Source organism: Kwoniella shivajii, chromosome 7 (assembly GCF_035658355.1).
Source record: "Kwoniella shivajii chromosome 7, complete sequence".
Taxonomy (NCBI): domain Eukaryota; kingdom Fungi; phylum Basidiomycota; class Tremellomycetes; order Tremellales; family Cryptococcaceae; genus Kwoniella; species Kwoniella shivajii.
Window position 1 is genome coordinate 1,599,751 of NC_085914.1, and position 23,681 is coordinate 1,623,431.

At 43.0% G+C, this 23,681-nt stretch overlaps 7 protein-coding genes across 7 annotated transcripts; 4 read left to right on the plus strand and 3 right to left on the minus strand.

Annotated features, from left to right (window-relative positions):
* Nucleotides 1-398: 398 nt before the first annotated feature.
* On the minus strand, nt 399-5,013 carry IL334_005697 (uncharacterized protein; the record flags this gene model as incomplete). Its single annotated transcript, XM_062937405.1, has 13 exons — nt 399-641; nt 710-985; nt 1,063-1,389; nt 1,457-1,986; nt 2,042-2,240; nt 2,293-2,828; nt 2,881-3,498; nt 3,563-4,086; nt 4,151-4,292; nt 4,363-4,482; nt 4,679-4,780; nt 4,889-4,928; nt 4,996-5,013. The coding sequence occupies 13 exons, from the start codon at nt 5,011-5,013 to the stop codon at nt 399-401; spliced, it is 3,675 nt and encodes a 1,224-aa protein (XP_062793456.1).
* A 697-nt stretch (nt 5,014-5,710) lies between these two features.
* IL334_005698 (uncharacterized protein) lies at nt 5,711-9,962 on the minus strand (the record flags this gene model as incomplete). The annotated part of the gene is made up of 7 exons (XM_062937406.1): nt 5,711-7,584; nt 7,652-7,712; nt 7,766-8,089; nt 8,261-8,741; nt 8,812-9,611; nt 9,668-9,751; nt 9,816-9,962. The coding sequence occupies 7 exons, from the start codon at nt 9,960-9,962 to the stop codon at nt 5,711-5,713; spliced, it is 3,771 nt and encodes a 1,256-aa protein (XP_062793457.1).
* A 1,170-nt stretch (nt 9,963-11,132) lies between these two features.
* Nucleotides 11,133-13,994, plus strand: IL334_005699 (uncharacterized protein; the record flags this gene model as incomplete). The annotated part of the gene is made up of 7 exons (XM_062937407.1): nt 11,133-11,219; nt 11,299-11,872; nt 12,001-13,117; nt 13,257-13,433; nt 13,517-13,692; nt 13,763-13,787; nt 13,877-13,994. The coding sequence occupies 7 exons, from the start codon at nt 11,133-11,135 to the stop codon at nt 13,992-13,994; spliced, it is 2,274 nt and encodes a 757-aa protein (XP_062793458.1).
* A 1,829-nt stretch (nt 13,995-15,823) lies between these two features.
* IL334_005700 (uncharacterized protein) lies at nt 15,824-16,423 on the plus strand (the record flags this gene model as incomplete). The annotated part of the gene is made up of 2 exons (XM_062937408.1): nt 15,824-16,126; nt 16,226-16,423. 2 exons carry the CDS (start codon nt 15,824-15,826, stop codon nt 16,421-16,423), a joined length of 501 nt encoding a protein of 166 aa, XP_062793459.1.
* Nucleotides 16,424-17,220: 797 nt separating this feature from the next.
* IL334_005701 (uncharacterized protein) lies at nt 17,221-17,886 on the plus strand (the record flags this gene model as incomplete). Its single annotated transcript, XM_062937409.1, has 4 exons — nt 17,221-17,299; nt 17,375-17,508; nt 17,651-17,806; nt 17,875-17,886. 4 exons carry the CDS (start codon nt 17,221-17,223, stop codon nt 17,884-17,886), a joined length of 381 nt encoding a protein of 126 aa, XP_062793460.1.
* Nucleotides 17,887-18,112: 226 nt separating this feature from the next.
* On the minus strand, nt 18,113-21,421 carry IL334_005702 (pH-response regulator protein palA/RIM20; the record flags this gene model as incomplete). Its single annotated transcript, XM_062937410.1, has 13 exons — nt 18,113-18,503; nt 18,572-18,789; nt 18,855-19,196; nt 19,248-19,472; nt 19,521-19,701; nt 19,757-19,835; nt 19,885-20,119; nt 20,183-20,377; nt 20,436-20,554; nt 20,626-20,797; nt 20,861-21,104; nt 21,161-21,363; nt 21,419-21,421. 13 exons carry the CDS (start codon nt 21,419-21,421, stop codon nt 18,113-18,115), a joined length of 2,607 nt encoding a protein of 868 aa, XP_062793461.1.
* A 315-nt stretch (nt 21,422-21,736) lies between these two features.
* IL334_005703 (uncharacterized protein) lies at nt 21,737-23,486 on the plus strand (the record flags this gene model as incomplete). The annotated part of the gene is made up of 7 exons (XM_062937411.1): nt 21,737-22,164; nt 22,221-22,494; nt 22,555-22,650; nt 22,703-22,875; nt 22,933-23,061; nt 23,151-23,389; nt 23,470-23,486. 7 exons carry the CDS (start codon nt 21,737-21,739, stop codon nt 23,484-23,486), a joined length of 1,356 nt encoding a protein of 451 aa, XP_062793462.1.
* Nucleotides 23,487-23,681: the final 195 nt, after the last annotated feature.

Sequence of the window (23,681 nt, forward strand, 5' to 3'; positions counted from 1 at the left end):
AGTTTGATGGTATTAGCTAGCTCTGAGTGAGCAAGTTTGAGATCGCCATCTTCGTATACGGATCTAGCACTACCAGTCTCACGCCTTCTGTCGCTGTACCTAGAGCTTGAAGACGAATTCGTGTGCTCGAATTTACCGCTTAAAGTCCACTTGCAGAAAAGTTCGTGTCTACTCATTTCTTAACCCAACTACCACTACGCACATATACACACATATGTATATAAAGATGCTATGTTAATCCTTACTGGTGCTTCTATCGGCCATGATGCAGAATGAGCGTGGGATCGGATTCCAAGAAAGCATAAGATTCATCATTTCCAATATATACGTATATCACAATTTTGTTTTTATCAACCATCTATCCATCCTTCGATTCGTGCCATATGTACATACTCCTCCTAAACTCTACTCCTTAATCCACTAGCGGTCAAACCAACTTGAGTAATCTCATCGACTTTACATACTGTTCCTTTGAATTCAGGTAGGTATTTAGCTCCTGTGTAAGGTGAGATGACTGAAGGTGAACCTTGATAGATTGGAGTGAGTGATGCTGGACAGATATCGAATGTAGTGAATTGGTCATATGTTATTTCATGAGCGTCTCTTGGATTTCGATCACCTTGCGTGAGTACAGCACGAGCCTATTGAGAAATAATCACACAAGTTAGCAAGTGTGCGACTGTCTTCGATTGAATATGAGCATACTCACCTGAGTAATTACTTGTGCACCGGCAGGTTTGGTATCAATCAATCTTCTAGCGAATACAGCAGCTGTTGAATGATTTCCAGCATCACTGAAAACTTTCATTGCTGATCTTAATGCTAATTGAACATGCTGAATTGCCAGTTGACAATGCGTGAAATAAGCTGCCAACTCTAAGATTCGAACAATGTTTTCAGGTTCCTCGGTCACTAATCTACGTCGTTCAACTTCCATCGTTAATCCTATTATGTATTCACGACATGTGATGACTAATTCTTTGATCTGTGAATAAGATGCTACCATTAGTGTTCTTCCAAATTTTTCATGGCCAGAGAAGAGGCTGTAGAGAGACAACTTACCTCTAAAGCATCATTCTCATCTTCGACTACTACAACGACCAACTTCTGCAATACAGCTCTGAAAGAAGACAATGCTTCAACGAATTTACCTCTTGCAAAGAATTTGTTTGCTTCTGCCAACTCGTTTGCTTTTAGATCATCGAAATTGTACGATATAACAGGCAGGAACTCCCTCAATTCCGATGATTCTGGGTTCCTTCTTACATTGTATTTCAGAGGTGGTAATGATGGATTCGCCGGTACGTGAACATGAGCGGCTTGGTATGATTGAAGGAAGAAAGGCTTGAGTGGGGCGAAATTGACTGCTCCGATTTGTCGATTGAGTAACTAGATGAACCCGATCTAGTCAGCCTTCATAGTCTCAATCACCTGTTCAACATGAACAATCACTCACCTGCATGGCAGACTCGAAGTTACCTGCAGCTGCATGATCTGCAGCCAATGGGGAATTTCTTATCCACAACTCATCTTCACTGATACCGGCAGATACACCTTCCGATAAATCCGCTTCAACTTGTTCTTCTTCGGGCGCTACCTCTTCCTCTGGAGCAGCAATGACTTCTGCGTCCAGATCCCAACCTTCATCCTCTTCACCGTCTTCTACACCTTCCTCAGTACCATCAACAGCGACATCTGCTGCCCAAGCGTCGAGTTGTTCACCACTCTCGACACCTGATGAGTCACCAACAAATCCGTCTGCTCCACCGTTGGCCAAAGCTCGGTCGAAGAATGATTCTCCGAGATCTTTAATGGGCCAGTTGGAGTCCGTTTGAGAGAATGCGATAGGAGGAGGAGCAAGCGATGAATGACCAGAGTTTTGGGGAGGTGGTGGTAAGTCATCTTCTGTCATACCAGCTTCTTCGAGGATTTCAAGAGCAGTATCGTCAAGTCCGTTAGTCTTGGCTGTGAAATACGCGAGCGGGTCTGAAGTCATCCTGTAAGCAAGTATTCACGCCTAGACATGTGATCTGCTACTCACATTGACCAGTCTCCCTAAGTACATCCACTCTAGCTTGGATATCACCGAGATAAAGGGAGTTTTGGAACCTAGACATACTATCGCCTCTTTTTTGTGCGATGACTTGCATCATACTTAGTTTCTGAGTATTTCCCGTGATGAGGTAGAGGAAAGATAACTTGTCAAAGTTCTTTGTCTTTTGATAAGCAGTCTCAACAATCTGTGGAAACAGTCAGTTACGGCGCGACACTGACGAGGGATACTTAGCTTACTGCGTGATTACCTTGTTGTAAGGCAGCTGCGCCCAGTCGGTTCCACGCATCTTCTCTGTCTACAGCTCTGGCCATTTCTAGTGCTACCTGCAGATTACCACATTCGATAGCCAGGTCGAATCTAGTCTGTTGATCTTGAACGAAATGAAGAGCGATTTCGGGGTAACCTTTCTTTTGCAAATATCCAATAATACTTTGACCGACAAGGTTCGAGCTTCTGATAATTTGCAAGACCTCGTCATAGTTCTTCCTTACTAATGCAAGCTTGAATCGGTATTCGGTAGGATCGATCGTTATTGTTCTGGGTTTAGCGGTTCGGTCTAGACAATGAACAATTTGACCTTTAACTCGAGTGAGGTATACTGGTTGTTCAAGGGTCTTGATTATACCGTTATCTCCTTGAGGAAGAGCATATTTGATGTGGTTGAGAGTAGTGTAGATGAGGATACCACTATCGTCCCATGCAGCAGACTTGATTCGGATGGTCTCGTGAATCAAAGCGCTTTGTGTAAGAGCCTTGTTCGCAATGGTGATAGCTGATCTCAAGTCAGCTAGGTAGTCCTCAACCGCAAAAGCAGCTGAACTTACTGTGTTTGCTCAACAACGCGACCATGTTTCCGTCCGTACTCCAGACAACATATTTGACTGGAGGGGTAGTGATCTCTGCGAGAATCTTTTGTTGCTGGATATCGAAGAGAACGACGGAAGTAGCCGTAGCAAGAAGGAGAGATGCGGTACCACCGTAAAAGATTTCAGTCGTTTGAACGGGACATTTAACAGTTTTAGTAACTGCATTTGAAAGATCTTTAATATCGATGTTTTGAGCGGTTTTGTCCAATACAGCCAATCTGTTTCTAGCTACGAAAATAGCACAAATACCATTACCTCTTTTACCATCTGATGGTACGTCTTTACCGTCCGAAGGTGAAGGAGCGGTCGATTTGGGTAATGTGATGAGTTCGTATGATCCGTTTTCAGAAGGGGAAGTGACGATTACAGCTCTTTCAGCTGGGTTGTAGGATAACGTTCTAGGTTGTACCCATTGAGAACCAAGTTTTCTTACACTACATATACCTTGATTGGTTCCATTTGTCAAATCTGCCATACGAACGACTTTGTCCTTGACGTAGAACAGTTGGTTACCAGATAAGGAGAAAGCGGGTCTTTCACGTTCAAGTTTGAATACGATAAGACCATTGTCGTGACCTATACGAATTAGAACATCAATTTAGCTAGATTCATTCCCACTAGATAAATGATTTTCACTCACCGGCAGCGAAAAGGTTCAACTCAGGATGAGCAGTCAATACCCAAAATCTATCATGTTCTCTTCTAAAAGTTTGTACTGCAGTTCTTTTTGTCATATCCCATACTCTGATTGTCTTGTCTTCACTTGCGGATAAGAGTAACTCATGTCTTGGATGGAACATACTCATCGAGACATTGTTGAAGTGTCCTCGACAAGAATCTACTTCCCAAGCTTTCGTTTCTGACATTCTCCAAAGTTTGACTTGTCTATCATCACCGCAAGAAACGATCAAAGGTAATGTGGGATGGAAAGATGCCCAATTGACTCCACGATCATGTCCTTCTAAGACGTATTTGACTACAGCATCGGTATTACCAAACAAATCAGCTTGATTTTGATTCGCTCTCGACGCTTGCTCTTCAAAGGACATTGGTGCTTGAGAAGCTTGATTTTTCTTTCTCAAACCAGAGATATCCCAAACTCGAACTGTCAAATCCATGGATGCAGAAACGACCAGATCATCCCAAGGGTGGAATTGAGCACACCTATAGGTCAGATTGAAACGCGTAAATAGGTAAATCGATTGGTCTCAATGAAGATATGACCTACATGATATAGTGATTGTGCCCTGTTAAGATAGCAATACAAGTTCTAGATTGCCAATTCCATATTCTGATGGTTTGATCATCTGAAGCGGAGATGATCCATGGGTATTCTCTATGAAAGAAGACAGTTCTGACGTAGTCGAGATCTGTTTCATGAATCATTATGAAGAGCACTAACAAGAGAGAATAGAACGCGAAGATTAAAGTTTTACTCACGTCCAGTCAAAGTGAATAAACATTTCCTTTGCTTATAGTTCCACACCTTGATCTTATAGTCATCACCACCTGAACAGAAGATTGGTTGAGTAGGATGGAAACATATTCCTCTAACAGGGCCTATTGAGAGAACGGATGTGCATTAGCTTTGCTAATATGACATAAATGTTTCGCTGTTTGTACGGCACATTGGAACTTTCGGCAAGAGTATCATCCCCATAATTTGACCAAGTATCATTGCATGCCCTTCATCACGAGAAGAGACACACTGCGAACAGCTTGCCTGGTACTCAAGGGGAAACAAAATGTGACTCACCATCATGTTCATCATACCTATCCACTAAAGTGCCCATCTGATAATTCCATAATTGAATAGTACCATTATGCAGAGAGGCAGCTAACAAAGGTGTTTTCGGATCTACACGTCAAATACATTGGTATATCAGCACCACATTTCACCTCATCGTTCCATTCTAGTACAGCAACATCCCTTGAATGACTTCATGGTTCATAAGATGGTACTCACGAAAAGCAATACCCTTGACTCTAGGTGATTTACTCTCAAACTAACAATACACAAGATTACATCAGCTGAGTCTTGACTTTACCGACATCAAGCATGAGTAGGCCTACCTTGGTAAGCATCTGCATCTTGCCTGATTGATCGCTTGTGTCACCCGTTTCTCAGAACACTAAAACTCCAACTAGTCTCCAAGCAGATCAATGAGAAGACCTAATATCCACGCGATGGCGTATTTCCCGTTGATTCGAGATGAGCTTTTTTTGGGTAGCAGGGACAGATGAGAGACTTGAGAGCCGAGGGCCAATGAATGCGCGAGGGGATGGGTATTGATGTATAATCAGTACTCGTATCAGTGTTGATAGTTCAGGTGTATCCAACGTTGTGATACATTTCAACGGTGAGCAAGTGAGCAATGAGCCCGTTGAAGCAAGGACGTGACGTGGTGAGTTGACAAACGAGAGACGTGTTAAAGTGCCACACTGGAGTTTTCAATTTATATTTCCGATACATTCTACTTTCTCCCTAACCCGGTGGCACTGAAAGTGCATCTAAAATCGTGATCGCCTTGTTATGGTGGTGAAGTACAGCATGTAACGAGATGTCATAGCAGTCTCTAAGATAGGGATTCGACCGTCTGCGACTGATTGGAGTAAACAAGGCAGATGGAAAGCGACAAAAATGCATGTATCTATCACTAGTCATCATCAAGAGGGCTTTTCTTCTCTTCTGTTTGAAAACTCCTCCAATTCCACTACCGCCGCGCGCAAGCGACCTTTCATTTCTTGCTGCCGTGTATAGTCTTTTGATTCACTTCTCTTCCAAACCCTATAGTTCTTCATGTACTTGAGTATGAGCATGTCCATGCCCATGACCATGTTCATTGCCTATGTTCCTTGTGGTGCCTCTAGCTCTTTCTTCAGCTAAATCTCTATCAATTTGACTGGCATGCTTCTTTACTAAACTCTCAGCTATCTCTCTTGGACTTCTGATCTTTTCTTGTACGGCTTCTTTCGCAGCTTCATAATATTCTCCTGGAGTTTCAGGGGATGGAGTTGCTCCTAATGCTTTTGAAGCTTCTCTAGTGACTGAACTAACCGTTGATGAAGCTTCAATTTGTAGGGAGGATAGGATGGATGAACCTGATGCGAAAGCTTCGGATCCTGCTGAAGATCCTGCCGAGGCAAGTGAAGCTAAGTATGAAGAAGCAGACGAAGCTAATGGTTGACTGGGAGTAGGTTGTATTCCAATAGCGGATTGTATCTGATTTGCTAAGTTCGTGATTTGGTCAACTGCATCAGTCGCTATGACTGAGGATGCTTTATCGTAAATACTCTCCAGATGTTCTTGAGGACTTTCTGGTAGTGGTGTACCTCCGACAGCTTTGACGATGGATCGAGTGGCTTCATGCACATTGCTAGATGCCGCATCATATGCGGCATTGAAATTCTCTCCCGCGGCACCATATACTGATGCCGCTCCACCAGCGACTACGTTTGCGATAGATTCGAGATATTCATTTGAACTTTCAGGTGAAGGTGTAGCTCCGATCGCAGAGGAGGCAGATCGGGTAGCTTCATGGATGACTGATGAAGCATCCTGAGCAAGTTGAGACACAGCTTCGGTGGCGATTAAAACTACGGATGAAGCAGATTCAGAAGCGACGCTGTAGACTGATTCGACATGTTCTCTTGGTGTCTCAGGTGACGGAGTTCCGCCTACTGCTTTGATAGCTGATCTTGTAGCTTGGTGCACTGATTCACTGAGATCCACATCTGGGATGATATCGTTTATTCCTTGCGAAGCGGCAGCGAGAACAGATTCGATGCTCTCACTAAAAGTCTCAGGAGAAGGCGTGGCACCGACGGCTGAGATGACGGATCTGGTTCCTTGATGTACGACCTCTGAGGCTCCAGAAACAGCAGAGTTTATCACTTCGCTCGCAGCGTTGTAGATCGATTCGGCATGTTCTCTTGGTGATTCAGGCGAGGGTGTTCCACCAACAGCGGAAATTACTGACTTTGTAGCATCATGAACGACTGATTCAGCAGCCGAAGAAAGCGATTGGACAGCTTCAGCGGCCGCACTGTAAGCTGATTCGGCATGTTCGGGGATAGATTCAGGAGAAGGTGTAACTCCAACGGCTTTCATGGCTGATCTAGTAGCTTGATGTACGGATGAAGTAGCGTCATCTAAAAAGGATTCGATGCCTTCAGACGCCACATTGACGACACTTTCGATATGTTCTCTCGGAGATTCAGGAGAAGGAGTAGCTCCAACAGCTGAAATGGCCGATCGAGTGGCATCATGGACGTTTGAAGATGCGGCGTTGAGAAGAGACTCGGCAGAAGCTTTGGCTTGATCCACAACTCCACTGGAAGATGAGGTAACACCGCCAGCAGCTGACAAAGCTGACAAAACTTGTTCCTTTCCCTTGCCTAATACACCTCCAGCTCCAACGCCTGCAACCGCGGCGGCGGCGCCGGCAGCTTCCTTGATAGGTAAGATACTGACACGAGAGGGTTCAGCCGACATAGCTTGTCTAGCCTTAATTCGGTCCAAGGCAGTTCGCTTAAGAATTCCAATTCGTTCTCTGAATGATTCGTGGAAATCGTTAAGCTCCGTTTTGAGCTCGCTAAATGATTTAGCGAGAGTAGTGTCTTGAGCGACGGTGTTAAAGTTAATCTTGTATTTGTCGGCGACTAAAAACATGGGATGTTCAGATGACCCATCACACAGGTCTTGTATAAGTCATAGTACATTACTCACGCTTCTTGACATCATTGTATTTGTCCCAATCTTTCACGGATATATCGTCGATGTATGCCATCTAAGGCAAATATATTAGCCTTCAAGCTATCTTCGTCGGTCGCGCATACACACCTGTTCCGATAGTTCCTTGTACTCAACGCCTAATGCTTTGTCAAGGCTATCTGATTCTCTTTTGACGACTTTTACACCCTGATCCCTGATTTTATCCTTTTGGGCATCTAATCGAACTTTGATCTTTTCAATAGTCTTTTTTAGTCGAGCATCAGCTTGTTCACTTGACTTTTGAACTTGATCTGTTTTCAAACTTGTTGAAGTGGTGTATAGTTTGTCCAAACCGGTCAAGATATAATCGATCTCTCTTTCAACTTCGGATCTTAAATTCTGAGCCAAGACAGGTAATTGTTCCGATTTGAAGTCTTCATTGATTCTTTTGATCTGCAAGCGAAACAAACATAAATGAGAATAAGCGATCCGATCAAATATAGATATTCATGTTTCATTTGGAATTTGGATTTAGATTCAGTCAGAGATTCAATTTCAGATGTAGATGTAGATAAATAAAGATTTCGATGTGGATTAGATCGAGGAGTGTGAAGATCAATTTACCTCTTGTTTGACTTTTTGATTGCTTTTTTTACCTTGTTCATCGACTCTGGATTTGATCGCTTCTCTGACTCTCTCCGCTTGACTCTTCTCAAATTTCTCCTGGGTCTTCCTTTCTTTTTTCTCTTTGTTTCCAGTAACGGCATCAGGAGATTTCTTCTTTTCAGCGACTTTGTCTGCAGCAGGGACCTTAACATCTGCAGGTTTTCGTGAATGTTCCAGATCATCATAAAAATCATCCATTTGACCTTTCTTTTCAGCAGCGTGAGAAGATCCGGTGGTAGGCAAGAATTCAGATAACATGGTCAAGAAGGATTTGTTCTCGACTGAAGCAGGGAAGAACTGTTGTACTGCTGGCTGGATGTAAGGTTGATGAACGTGTTTATGAAATAAAGCTGTATAAGGGGCGATAGCGGTTGAAGCTCTGTTGACATATGGACCAACATGGGGTTCGAGGTGACTGTAATAGAGTTTGATAACATACCTGAGATGAGCAGAATGCAGAAGTCAGTTTCTAATTATGGCTCACACACATATATCCCAAGTACACTCACGATCGTACAGCTAATTCTATTTTGGTGACTTCTACCGAAGCTCTCTCCAAAGCCTTTATAGCCCTTGGACCCAAAATATCCCTTGTGATTCTTTCAATTTCAAGTCTTGCTCTGAGGACATGTGGTTTACTCCATAAATAAGCTTTATAACCTTTCTCTGATCCAATGAGGTAGCCTTTTTTAGCTAGTTCTCCAGCTTTACCAGTTACAGGGTGGGTAGAAGCGTAATTGTAACCTTTGACTGCTCGGTCGCTGGCTAAATTGGCATAGGTATTGGCAGTTTTGATATGTGGTTCAGCGAAGGCTGAAAATCTCGAAGTGTAAGGGGCAGTGATGGAATAGTATTTGGCTTTGAGATATGGGATATGAGGTTGGACAAAAGTGAAATAGAATCTCTTGGCTCCTCTTATAATTCGGTCGGTGACAGGTTTCAAAGGTCCATTCCAAATTCTTCTTGAAATGATATCAGCCTTTTGAACGGTAGGTTTAGCGTAATTGACATAATATGGTGAAGTTGTAAATCTATCTTGAGCCTTATCAATCACAGGATAAACGTAAGGTTGAAGGATTTCACGATGATAAACATTGGCGGGATAGCATAACAAAGGGTGAGATTGTTCTGGCGCATATCCAAGGGGAGACAAAACGTATTTATTGAAAGGTGATGGGGAGCCTGAAGAAGGAGGACATAAGACAGTCGAAGCGAGTGAGAAGAATATCAAAGCAGGTAAAGTGGATATAATGGAGAGTATTGACCAAGGATGTCGACGAGCTGTAGCTACCGCTTTCTTCGTTGATGACTATTGGTATCAAAGGTGAGCATAGTGCATTGTCGGTAAGTATGAAGACCACGTACTTTCGCTACAGCCGATGTTCTTGAAGCGGCTCTCTTGGCTTTATCTTTCACGTCATTGGCCTGTGTGCTGACGGTCGGTCCATCCTGCAGAAATGATGAACGATCAGCTGTAATTCCTCACTTGACAATTAACCAATAAGACACCCACGTAGAACCGAGGAGTTGCACCTGCAGTCTGAGCATTGATTGCTGGCTGACTTGATTTCCTAGCTGTTGGCGGTATAGGTACAGTGGGTACAGTGGGTACTCTTGACGAAGGAGCAGGTTCTGACGCTCGGGGTTTGGGCTTTGACATGACTGTGAGAAGTCAAAGTGGATATCCAAGATTGTCCCAGATTGTCCAAGATATAAGATATATTTCTAGAAAGCGCAAATGGTGGGTTGTGTGTGAGTCAGATAGAGAGTGTTCTGATCCACTTACTGATATTATGAATGAGATGAAATGGTGGTGGTATTGTGGATTTGATCACATTGTTTTTATCACCAAAGGGGGGTTCTGGAGAACGAGGGAGTTTTGATGGGACCGAAAAACAAAACGTCATCAGAGTCGCAGAAGATGATTTTAAATGAGCCACTCATATATACAGTAGGTTCGCGGTACCTTATCTTGGTATTACGTAAAGTCCTTCTGGGCTGCGTTGACATTTTATGAGGATGTCGACGAAAGAAGCAACTGAGTGGTAGAATAGTTGAAACACTCCCTGCTTATATCATGACTGACTCATACGATCTACCCTGTTTGGAATGAGCTACGACCTGTACTATCAAGTCTATCGCGATGTGACCGGGAACATATCTATCAATCCATAGTAGGGTTGACGGATCTCACGGTACTTTATGGTTGGTATGAATCTCTCCCCTGCGTGCCGTTATGTTGTGATTTTGGAGCTGCAACCTCTTTTGCTTTCTACATGAAACGATCAGAATCTCGTTGTCAGATTCCCCGTTCATCTGATAAGATTATAATGACTTGTTGTCCCCCACCGCATGCTGATTTCTATCCTGCTTCCTGCTTAAAAGCTGCTTACCCCGCAATAAACCGTGCCTGAAATGTTTTTGGATTTCCCAAAATCAATTCACAAAGAACGTGCGTGAGATGGTAACTTCGAATTGATCGACATATACTCGTATATTTGTTGATGTAAGTATAGACCACACTAGAGATACACTCTGTCTTTTACAATCTCAATCTTCTACACATTGGTATCATCGGTTCATACGGATATCTCTTGAGCGACACCCTAGTCATACCTGCCGACAACCCCCAAATTTTTGTTTAATAAAGTCGGATAGATCTAGATACTGTCACTGTCACCTGAGAAGGATGTCATCTACCCGTTTAACTGGCCCTATATGACCTACAACCCAGCCACTCCTCAAGAAGAATAACCCCCACATCGAACGAGCTCTCATCTAACCATAACCACACAGGTCACCAATCAGGTCATAGATCATCATATCAAGGATGAAATATGGCAAAGAGTTCCAGCAGATCCTTGAAGGGTCTTCCTTCCCCCCGGAATGGAAAGAATCAGCGATTGAGTATCGTCAGGTCAGTCAATCTAATCTGCTTCTGTAAGCTTATACAGCGTACCCCAGTCAGTATGCTGATTTTGATAGTTCGTTCATAGCTCAAAAAGCTGATTAAAAATGTAGTTGATGAACTTACTTCAATGGGTTTATCGCATGATGTGTTGCACAAGTTGTTGGTGACTGAAGATGGTGAAGCTCAACTGCCATCGACGGATCCATCGACCATAAGAGACATTTCCTCTCCAGATGATGAGATATTAGAATTCGAATTTGAATCACCTGAAAACCGACCTTCAGAGACAATGTCAAATATGAATGAACCTCTAGAAGTTATCCTTGATCCAATTCCTGATGCCAATAATACATCTGCCTCAACATCGTCTTCTACAAGACTTTTCGCTCCCCGACCACAGGCTCATCATCATAAGCGATTCAGATTACGTTTATTATCGGATAGTTCCACAAATACCCAAGAAAAATCTGTGCTTGATGATTTGCCTAAACGGCCTATGAGTGTAGCCCAGTTTCTCGAAGCTCAAGAAAAAGCTAGAGAAGAGAAATCACCTAGTCCATCAACCGCCGAAAATGATGAAAAGCATAGAGGTAGAAGAGTGGTCAGAAGAGCAGTTACAGATGGTCATGGTGGCGTAAAAGCTGAATATGTTTTGACTGGTGAGTTTATCTACATGATTCATCACGCAATGCCTCCTTACATGCGAGATATGTTGCACTATATGTCATGCAGACAAGAAGACGCTTGCTGACGAGCCGACGGTTACTTGCGCTGACTTCATATAAAGGTAATCCATCGAATCCTATTCCTCAGCTTCGGCTACATTTGCAAACTTCACTTTCACCTTCTCATTCTCAATCCTCCTTATCTCCATCACCGTCACCATCAGCTGCCAATTCGACCGACGAAGATACCGATCTCGAAACAGATGAAGAGGACGAAGACCACGAAGCGGATAATCGATTCGCGCTATCAGCTTCCAGCACTGCCACTCCTCGTCCTTTCGATAAAAGCAAACTGGAAGATCCCATAATACCTTCGAGTCCCACATTACAACGAATGAAGACTGCCTTATCACCTATATTCGCTTTAGCTAGTGGTAGAAATCTGCGAGATGGCATGGGAGATTTGACAATTGGAGCTGCTGTTGTCGATGATTCACCTACTACACCCAAAGCGAAAGAATTTCCCTTTCCTGTACCTGCCTCTGACTCTGTTCCTCAGTCTGCCTCTAGCCAGAGTATTGACTATTCAAATGAGGTACCCTTTTTATCGGAGACAATGCCAGAAATTTCCACATCCAATCTAGATTCTGATAGAGGAGCACACGAAAGAGAGTTCATCATTCCACTTTCATCAGATTTAGCTTTTTTCCACTTATTGACATCTGCTTTAACTTCGTTATCGAGTTTTCACGCTAAACAACAAGATTTATTCAAAGATTCAGTTATAAACGTGTGTGAAATCATTTCATCGACTATATCACCTTCGTCTTCCTCTTCATTCTCTTCGTCAGCACCCCAAATAATCCCGATATCAATGTCATCTTCAAACGGGATAACAGGGGAATCAAGTGATTCTCCATCTGTTCCTCTAGTAACAGGAATACATTCACGCAAAACGTCAAAAAAGGATTTATATATCTGGAGAGAAATATTTACATTATGGATTGAATCTGAGATATTTGAATCAAACGCAGAACGTACAAGAGGTGAAAGACCTTTAGAAGAATCCGAGAAAAGGCTAAATAGATTCGCGAATGAAGTGATTAAAAGAGGTTTAGGTGATAAAAGAACAATTAAAGGTAGAAAATCAAGATCTGCTTGGGAAGAATTCTTGAGGTTGAATGTCTGGCTATTGGATTTGAAAAGGTTTCAAGGTGCGAATGTCATGGCTGCGAGAAAGTGAGTTCAATGTATCTGTTCACTAGCAGACTCAAAGCTGGTTTCGAGCAAGATAATTGCGTAACGGAGGAATCAGGCCTGAGCTTTGAGTGCTGTGTGTACTCGCCAAAAGTAGCACTGATATCCATGTGAACAACAGGATCCTGAAAAAGCACGACAAACGAACTGCTCTCACAGCTTCAGAAGGGTTCCCATCTTTTGTTCGTTCGACATTATCAACACACGTTGATAAAGATGGAAACGTCTCGACATGGGCATTTTACAATACTTCTCTACCTCATATCCTGTTAGCCAGTTTGACAAATACCTTATTACCGTGAGTGGTTTCGCCATTTACGTGTTGTCTTCCATCTGCGCGACAGACTTTGTATTGTAGCTGAGCTGACAAAGTTGTTTTAGGATACTACCGAGTTTAGACGATTACGCATGTTTGATATGCACGTCTATAGCGTTCAAGCCTATCCGATTAGGATGTGGTCATTTGTTTTGTGTGAGATGTTTGGTAAAGATGCAGAGAGCTGGAAAGGATGAATGCCCCCTTTGTAGAAGTAAAGTGGTATTGTTAGCTGATAAGAGTGAGTAAAACCGGTCAATACAATGGCATAAGGCGAATATGAGCTGATCACAGTATATCTTTGGTTTCAGATTCACTTGATATGACAGTCATGAAGTGAGTTGACCGGCAAATAGACTGTCATTCCTTTTACTTGTTTCCTTGTTCGCTAGAAGCTGATCCTCTCGTCCCTTTCTCGATCATAGCTTCATGAAATCTTGGTTCCCGAAAGAAGTGAAAGTGAAACAGAAAGAGAATGAGTTGGAAGTGGCTAAAGAACAGGCCGAGAATGCAGGAATGGACACTAGGTGTTTGATAATGTAAATCACAGTAGATCGTCTTTTTGGGTATACAGTGTAAGAGAATCGTGGTCATGGGTAATACCGGTTTATAATGTCTTATCTAGCACACTGTACGAGGAACATCATGCATTACACAGTAAATTTGAGGCAGGAGAGAGTCGTAAGATTGTGAGTCTGATTGACGTATCGGTACAACGCTGTAAAGTTTTGAAGTAGCATGAAAGGATTGCATTCTGGCGTTATCGTAAATTGAAGGGGATCGAGGAGAAATCACTCTGTCCTTTGTTTGATAACCCTACAATGGAGCTTATATACAACGCTTAATGGTTTGCTTTGATAAGATATTCTGGTAATATATAAGCATACGAATGTCGAGGTTATTTAGACTCCTAAGTTAGCTGGTTCAACCTTTCATACGAGTTTTGAGGATTATACAAATTTTGCTCATACATATCAATACACCTATCACTGGTATCATCATGATGCTGTTCGATAAATCCGCGCACTGCTCGATCCTCATTGCTTTTCTCTTTTGTACTAAAGAGGTCATATCGCCTGATGAAGTAGCTCGTCAAGAGCACAAAGCTGTTGAAATGGGAAAAGTGTTTTTGCGAATTCTAGATCATACAAGATACGTCAACCCAGCCGATGATAGTGATACGTTTTATGGGAATGGGCCAGAGAGACAAGGTGCTCGAAGGACGTGATTGGCTTCTATACAGAAGATGATTGGGCTCAAAAAGAATTTTGGTGGTGGATAACTTACAGTATGTGAATCCTGACATTAAGAAGAACCTCAAAAATGAGGATATCCTATTTAAGATGACTGAGTGTTTACCTCTCTTCAGTCATTCTCGTTTGTGAAACCGGACTCTATTACTTCTATCAATGCATCGCTGTGATACCTACGACATGGAAAGGAGAACCCAAATTCGAATTGCATATAGATGAACCTCATCTTACTGGAGATTTAGACAAACCAGATGAAACCAAGATTGTTCGTTCAAAAGGTGAATGTGTGCATGATAAATGTAAAGACTCCAAAGTTCCAACCTGGACGTAAATCTCTTTATACCTGTCCCCTTACTACTTACTGTTTTATATAAGTAGAAAGTTATATACACCAATTTGGTGATAATGGACTTTGTCTTTGAGATGTTACTGCTTTCGACATGCTGTACCGTGTATGATCAACGTTATAGGTACTGATTAGGTACCGACATGTCATGCGTTTCACCTCCCATTCTGTGCAGATCTCTCAAGAGCGTGCTACAGTATCGATAAGTTAATTAATGCCAATGCAGTGATCACAACCGCGGTGAAAGCACCTGAGGCATCCTGTCTCACGATATCGTTTCGTGTCGATGACTGTATCCTGATTTCATTGATCCACAATCCAATAGTTACCACCTGCGAACCTTTCTGAATCTCTTCATTGGCGAAGCGATAAACTGTAAGCTGAGCGCTGACGGTCTGTGAGAGGAGATACTCCCTTTCATGGACTTTTCCTTTCATCAGCATCGCCTTTCATACTTAATTCCCTTGATACATCTCTAGCGATGTCCTTTGTACTTGACACCGCATGCCAGGGTAGATCTTTCGATCCTCATTGATTGGCATGTATTGGCTCTCAAGCGCTGCATAGCTTCAAATGAAGGCCTACAAAGACCCATATTTTCGCCGTCGCTACTTCTGTCGTAACATTATAAAACGGAATGATAGATGTATCGCAGGAAGGAGTGAGTATCATTTGCGACGAGCCCCCAAGTTACCATATTTCTACGTATTTAGGTCATCGTATTGCAGTTTATAAAACATTTTTTACCAATATAAGAAACTCGTCAGATTATAATGCCCACATCAATCAATCTTTTCGGACTCCTGCTCTCGATGTTCATGATCACTATTTCGAGTTTAGCTTCCCCTGTGATAACCTCTGATGATCTGCCCAAGGTCAGCTTGACCATACCGGAATATTCCCAATATACTAGTAGCAATTCATCTTCATCGTTATTAGGTACAAAATCGATTGATATCGTAGATCTATTTTTCGACGAGAAATCGTCGATGTACAATACTACTTTCTTTTGGGGATTGTATACTCCAAGAAACGATAGATTCAAAAGACGTTCTACCCTTCAATATAATATGACCGTAAGTTCCGATTGCGCTCATTCTGTTTTGATATGATAGTCATCAACCTTGTATGCCCAGTATACTGTACAAAGCTGATTCACCTCGCATATACCTTAGTGCCATATCGCCGCCACAGCATATTATGTGATCAACCCATTCTCATTTGACCTAACATACGAAAAACCATACGTCAATCATTCTCCAGATAGTTCAATCAGGTTATGGTGTCCTCCCGAAGAGGTAGTCTGCATGCATAAATCGGATGGAGAATGTAATGCTACTATCCCTTTGCCATTAGTGGACTCCGTGAGTTAGATTGACTCCATTTTGGCACAAAGTGTGCTATCAGTAACGTCCTGCTAATGGCATGAAATTATCCGTGTTCGTAGGTCGCATGAGAAGAAATACATACTCTCAAGTCTAAAAGGGACAAGATGCTACGAACTAGGACAGAGTCAGCACTTTGATCATGTGAAATTTGACAGGATGCTGGGTATTGCATTGTGTGCGTTAGTAATCAGTATTGTAACTCTGTGACAAAATCTAATACAAGGCAAAAAAGCACAAAAATTACGTCTCTGATGTATCAGTGATATACGCTTGACATATGTTCAGCAAAAGCACATTCTGATACAGTATCAAGATTTGTAATGTGCGATTCATACTTTGTCATGAATCAGCTTGGTCACGCGGATGATCGATGCCTCCAACTCGTTGGTACTTCACCTACGGGGGAAACTGAGTACTAAAGGTCAACTACACGAGCACGAAAGGAGGTATTGAACCTCAGACGTCGATACCCAATAGTTTGATAAAGGATCAGTCAATCGACGATTGATGATTTGAGTCTTCCTTTCCCAGCAGTGGAACAGGGGGCGATCGGATAAGTTATGTGCAGGGATAGCATTCCCCATGAACGATTTGGCTTCAAAGGAAACAATAATCGATCAACGAGGTTACAACATATCAACTTATCGTATATATATATCGGACATGTGGTAGTCAAATTGCATTCTCGCTTTTCATGCTGATCTAGGAAGGTGTGATACTTCATTTAACACGCCTTTGTCCTTGGAGCTCTCTACATTATTTTGACCATAAATTGAGACACCATGGTCTCCCTTCCAGTTGCTGCTGTTCTCCTTGGGCTCTTGACCAGATTCTTACCTGTGGCTGAAGCGGCGGAAGCACGTATGAAGATCAACTTACCTGAGAATTCACAATATCACGATTGAATCAACCACGAGGACTATGTTGGCTTGAAAGGAGGAGTTAAAGAACTTTCGTTCAGTCAACCACAAATCGATGAGGAATTCAAGATCCATTTCAACTTCATTCAATGGGCTGCTATGTCAGATGGTAGTGATCCAACACATGGCTTCTGTCACTGGAATCTGTCGGTAGGTTTTCCATTCGCCTTTTCTACCTCTCTGGTCCCCCAAGATGAAACTCTTGGATTGTCAAATCTGTCAAAGGGAAAAATACGTTGATCCAATGCAAGTCAAAGATCTTCTTATTGATGATGGCTTAATTTATTTCCAGTGTTGGGCCACTTCGGACGCGACCTATATAGGTACAGCAGAATGGACTATACATGATAGCGTAGATGAACCTATCACTGGTACCAAAACTAGCCCAGGTAGGGTTTGGTGCGATAACGGTGATTGCGGAGGCAAAGTTTGCCCAAACATCGACACGGTAAGTTGGCTGAAAATTCGATTTGGCAAATTACAGTGATTGTGTTGATCACAGGGCAATTACTGTAGGATACTCCTTGATGAACCATCAATGGCGCACAAACGATAACTCGACATGATTCATTCTTCGTTAAGCACGGAAAAAGGCATAGGTGTACATAATAATGACATAGTCGTATTTCATACTGATCCGTACAGTGGACTGGTGATGAAGAGAAATGTCCACGATGATTTTCTTGATAAGGTCACATGTGCCCTGCATTGCCAGCTGTGGGATAGTTCCGCATCATGCTATCATACATAAATCCTAGATCACGCCCCCACCACCTCTTCTAGTACCTTTACTGTAAGGATTCTTTTCAGCATCACCAATATTGCCTCTTGCAGCCGAAGCCCTAGTCACTCTTCTAGGAGTTGAATCAGCTGGAGGCGGAGGTGCAGATCGAGGTTGAGTTTGTATACCTCCCGAACGAAGGATAGGTGGAGGTGGCGGAGGCGGTAAGAAATCGGAAGTAGATTGCCATTGATTGGAATTTGGATGAGGTAAGAATTGTCTTGGTGGCGATGGTGCACGAGGTGGAGGAGACGACACTTGAGGTTGAGAAGCAGGAGCAGGAGAGTACTGTTGTCGATGCTGTGTTTGAGGTTGGGCAGGAGGCTCGTTAAACGATACGTTTTGGAATTGTTTCGTGATTGATCTACGAAAGAAACCGTATTAGTATTTTATCAATCGTACCAAGAGGCAGATCAAAAACGAGGGGCTCACCCAACATCTGCCCTTCTGGAGTTCAGGAATTGAGTGCAGGTCCCTTTAAACTGATTCAACATTTCCGCAAACGAATTATAGAATTTAATACCTTCTTCCGCGTTATCAACTATTTCCCTCCATTTCCAATAAGCCAAGTCCATATCTTGTAGTTTTCTTTCCCGTTCTTTCACCACTGGATCCTCTTTACGTTCTGAGATAAAAGACTCGTTTTGTTTCTGTCAACGTGCCCGGTTGAGGTCAGCTTATTTGATCTACCAAGGGAAGTGCATAACGAGCTCACCCGTATTTGATCTAGTAAAGCGTCCTGTTTACCGCCTTCAGCTTCCATTTCCTCCTTGATCCGATCATACTTCTCCAGACTCCTCCCAAAAATATCTTCAAACCATTCTGTTTTCACATCTCCTGTACCACCATGAGCTAGACGAGTAGCTTCTGTCAAAACAGCAGGACGGATGTCATCCGCAGCTGCGATGTTTCTAGCTTCGTTCACTAGTCTGGCTCGGTGTGAAATTCGATCATCCAAATCCTCGAGTGACGCTCGAATAGGCCGAACGGAAGGAGGGAGCGATGAATATCCGTTGCTTGAAGAGGATGTCGAAGGAACGTAGTCATTGACGGAACTCTGTCAAGTAGTTTGATGAGCTCATTCCTACTATTGATCAAGCCAGCTCACCTCGCCGTCAGCAAGTATCTCGATTAGATGAGCCCATTCATCCCATTTCTGGCGCACTGTTCCATCGCTTGCTGCTGCTTGTCTTATTGTATTATCATACTGTTGAGCGGTGGCAATCAGCGGCTGATTAGCGATGTGAGATGGTGGTCGACTCGACTGAAGTTCGGGTTGTCGTGATAGCAGTGATTCATTTTCTGTAGCTTCTTGATCAAGGATATCCATTGCCTTGATGCTCATCAGCGAAGTCATGAGAAGTGCGAAGATCGAACTTACCTCATTCAGAGACTCCGTATTGGACTTGGATAAACGCGATACTTCGCCCAAAAGACCTCTGATCCGATCTATTCCACCAGCCGAGTCTACTTCTTCTGCCTTTTTCAGCAATGATGGTGGTAAACCGACAGGTCGTTCTAAGGCTTGTATCGATCCAGGTAAGTTCAGCGATTGCAATGTACTGATGCGACGAGGTGAGCTGAATGGCCAATACCGTCAGACATGGTACATCTCACCTAGCAGCTACGCCATCAAGTTCCTCCCTCTTTCCATCCAGTTCTCTCACAGTTGTGTCCTTTCGATCATCGTATATACCTGTTCGTGAAGTTAGATATAACAATTTTCATCTAAAGCTGCAACTCACTCAAAGCAAGGTGCACACCGTATGGCACCAAGGCACTGAAAAGAGCTGGCATACCGGCCCCACCACCCATCAACCATGCAATAGGATCCAAGACTTCTGCGGGTACCGCTACCTTTATCATTCCTGCACCGACAATAGGAGTGAGTTGATTCGCAGGCGGGATGGGTGTGACGTATACTAAATCGTTGTCTCTGACTGCTCGTTCTAAAGACGATTTCACAGCTGCCTGAAGATTCTATAGAGTAAGACAGTTAGCTTCAAGCAAGACTCAAGAACTGAATTTAATGTGAAGACATACTTTTAGATCCGAAATAACAGAGTCTGCTACACCTTTCTTTCCGACATCTAAACCTTTCTTAGCTAACCCTTCAGCAACCCTCAATCTTGCAATTTCTTCTCCATATCTGCTCTTCTCCAAATCTTCTTGACTCAGCCGATATTGAGCGGCAGCTTCAAAGTGCGATTGCTTCACAGTGATATGGGCTATCCAGTTCTACAACCATCAAGGGTATTAAGATTACTGTACAGCTTGAAAAGGCCAATTTACTTACAGGTGGAAAGAACGAAGATGAAGGGTAATCTGTGCCGTTCATCGACGACAAAGCTGATTTATAGTAGTCTGAGACTTTCATAGACAATTTGCCGATCAATCCATTCTTATATGTCCCCTCTGGGTGACCGAACATGACTATATCAGCAGAGTGGACTACCAGATATATCGAGCAATGCTTTGCGACTCACGTAACACAGCTTGCTGCCAATAGCATTCTTGCGCTTCGGCAAGTACGAAGTCCCTCAGGGAGCCCAAGAACGACTCTGACATATCATATCCGGCTGCATGAGGTGAAGACAATTCGGATTGTAAAGTAAGTAGTATATTTTTGACCAGGTGTTCAAGTATTCCAGCCGAAGCCTATATGACACAATCGGTGAGCTAAAATCGACCCTTCAAGCGACAAGGTATAGTGAGGCTCACCGTCAAATAGCCAAGAGCTCTTTTGATACCATCAGCTTCCGCTCTTCTTTCAGCCGCTGCCATGGAGGCGTATAACGCAGCAATGTTGAATAAAACACTCGCTCTTTCGAACGTTATCGAAGCGAGAGATATTGGTGCATCAGGGGACAAAGAATAGGTAGGAGGAAATGGAAGATGATATGTGAATGGTAGTGAGATATCTGAAGGGAATTTTGTAGATAGAAAATTTAGTTGGGCGTGATATCTGCAACATATAGTCAACTACCTTTTCCAAGTGAAGTACAATGATAGCTGACTTACCTCATCAGACCCCTAATGATCTCTGGATGTCCCTCAGCTTTAGCTTCTACCCATTCTTTCCGCATTGCCACCAGTGCTTCTACATCTCGCTTGAAGGCTTCAGGATGTGCATCGCGAAAATGTGTCGAGATGTAGTTTAAGAGATGTTGCGAGAAGGAAGGCAGAGGAAGGGCACGTTTGGCAGGTACGGGCAGGAAATTGGACTGCAAGAGACAAGTAAGCTGAATATCATACAGCGCTTTCTGAATATTAGCTTACCATAATCGTTTGTGTCCTTCTTCTATTATAGTCTAATAGTCTAAGGAAAAGAACGAGAGATAGACAAAGACAAACCTTTGTTGATATTTTCTCTTTTCTCATCGTCATCAATATAGCCTTGCTCGTCGACAGGTGGAGGTTCATCATCAACTCCCATCAATTATCCTGGTTATTTCCTTATTAACATCGCCCATTTACAGTGATAGTCCCTCCCCTCCACCTTCACGCGTCACCTTGACACATCGATAGAATTGATTTTTTGATTTTCCTTTCTTCCTTCTTCACTTCACTTGTCGTGGTCATAACAGTCCCTACAAAATGTCTCAATCCCCCTTGGCGAGGACTGCCAGACGGTCGCTGCCTGCTTTCGCACATCCACCATCGAAGCTATCGAAAGCTCATTCGTCTCGAGATCTGGCGGAGGATGATTCACCTATTTCCACTCCGTCTCATACACCTGCAGCTTCAAGCTCAAGACAATCTTTAGCCACGCCGTCGAGAGAAACACCAACCAAGTATCGAAATGCTAATACATCAACACCACTTACGCCCAAGATTCACTATTCACCATACGCGCTTTCGACACCCCCCCAAGGTATGAGTAGAAGCTCAAGCATACCATTCGATATGGCTGCCAGTGCGAAAGCTGCAAGAAGAGCTGAAGATAATAGTAGATCAAGTACACCTGTGCCCGACACTCAAAGCAAGAAGAAGAGATTCGTCAGGAAGAAGGCTCTTTGGCAGAGGTGAGTCAATTTTGAGCACGTTCTTAGCGAACATGTGGTAGCTAATTTACAAATAGGATATCTTCTATTCCTTCTTCTCTTTACGACAAATTTGCCTTTGCAACCCCGAATTCCGTATATGATATCCTGCCGGATGAGCACTTGGCTAATCCAATATCTTTGGGAATACATACGCTTCATTACCTTTTGGTCTTTCCCTTCTTTTCATATCAGGATGAATACCATAGCGTATTGAGACACGGGAGAGAACCCAGTGGTGTCAGTGGTAGATGGGATAGGTGGGAAAATGAAGGAAAGGGTAAAGCTATTGGACTGATAGCAGGCTGGTCGGTGAGTTGTCTGATCCGCTCTGAAGGAGATCACAATAATTCATACACCATTTGGTTTCAGAAATATATCATTCTGGTCCTCTTACTTCTTCTTTCTGTTGGGAATGCCGCCTACCTGTTTACTAGATTTAGAACATATGACATGCAACTTCGATCCGTGAGTGCTTTCTCTTTATACTTATGTGGAGAAATACTGAACATGATATCAGGGGCAAGAACCGATTCATTCACCTCATGCCTCGCCTGTTCCTGCACCAAAAGTAAAAACTCAACCGGACGAAGATATCTTTGCATCGCTCTCGACAGAACCGCCCTACGCCGGAACATCAAAGTATCTGAAATTAGCTGGAAGGGCTTTGGTATTCATAGTCAAGTTTACATTGTGAGTATCATCCTGTATAGTAAAGATTGTCACTATTAATCTAACAGTGCGTTTCAGTCATGCTATCTTATCGGCATTTGGTAAACCTCCGAAAGATATACCTAGATTTACTGGCTTTGGAACAGATGATAAGATCCAGAGTTTGAGAGTATGGGATCCACCAGAATTCTGTTTAGCTTTCTTTTGGTTAGTCTCCTTGGAGTCCTTCTATCCAGCTCCTCACGCTCTGTTTCCGTCGTCATGATCCGGAAGACTGATGATACAGGTTTTGTTAGCGCGTTCCCACCTATATCACCCCTTCTCACGCATCTTCTAGTCCCATTACATCCCATATACGTTCCTCTGCTCCATCTGTCAACTACCTTCCTCCTATCGCAACTCGCCCAATCATATGCTCAACTAGTCAAAGACAGGATGTTACTCAGTGCAGAAGTCATGAGAGAGTACGATCAAAGATTCGTCTATAAAAGAGTATTTGCCAATAGAGTTGACAGAGGCGTTGGCACCAATGAGTGTGAGTAAAGTGGTCCTCATCCCGCTGACCAGGACTGTGTTCAGGCCAAAAGTCGCTGATTTCCTTCATGTTAATGTTAGCTGAAATAATTTGGTAATTCCGACCGTATTTGAGTGAAATATTTGTGAGCAGACCAGACACTTTTGGGAGATGGGGTGGAAGTCCATTGGAAAATTCAGATTAAAGTAGCATATTGAGAATACAGTCATTCGCCACATTTTCATTTTCATGAGATACAACATTAACATGCATTTTTCGTTATGTCATAAAGGCATAGTGGTCTTGTGTTTTC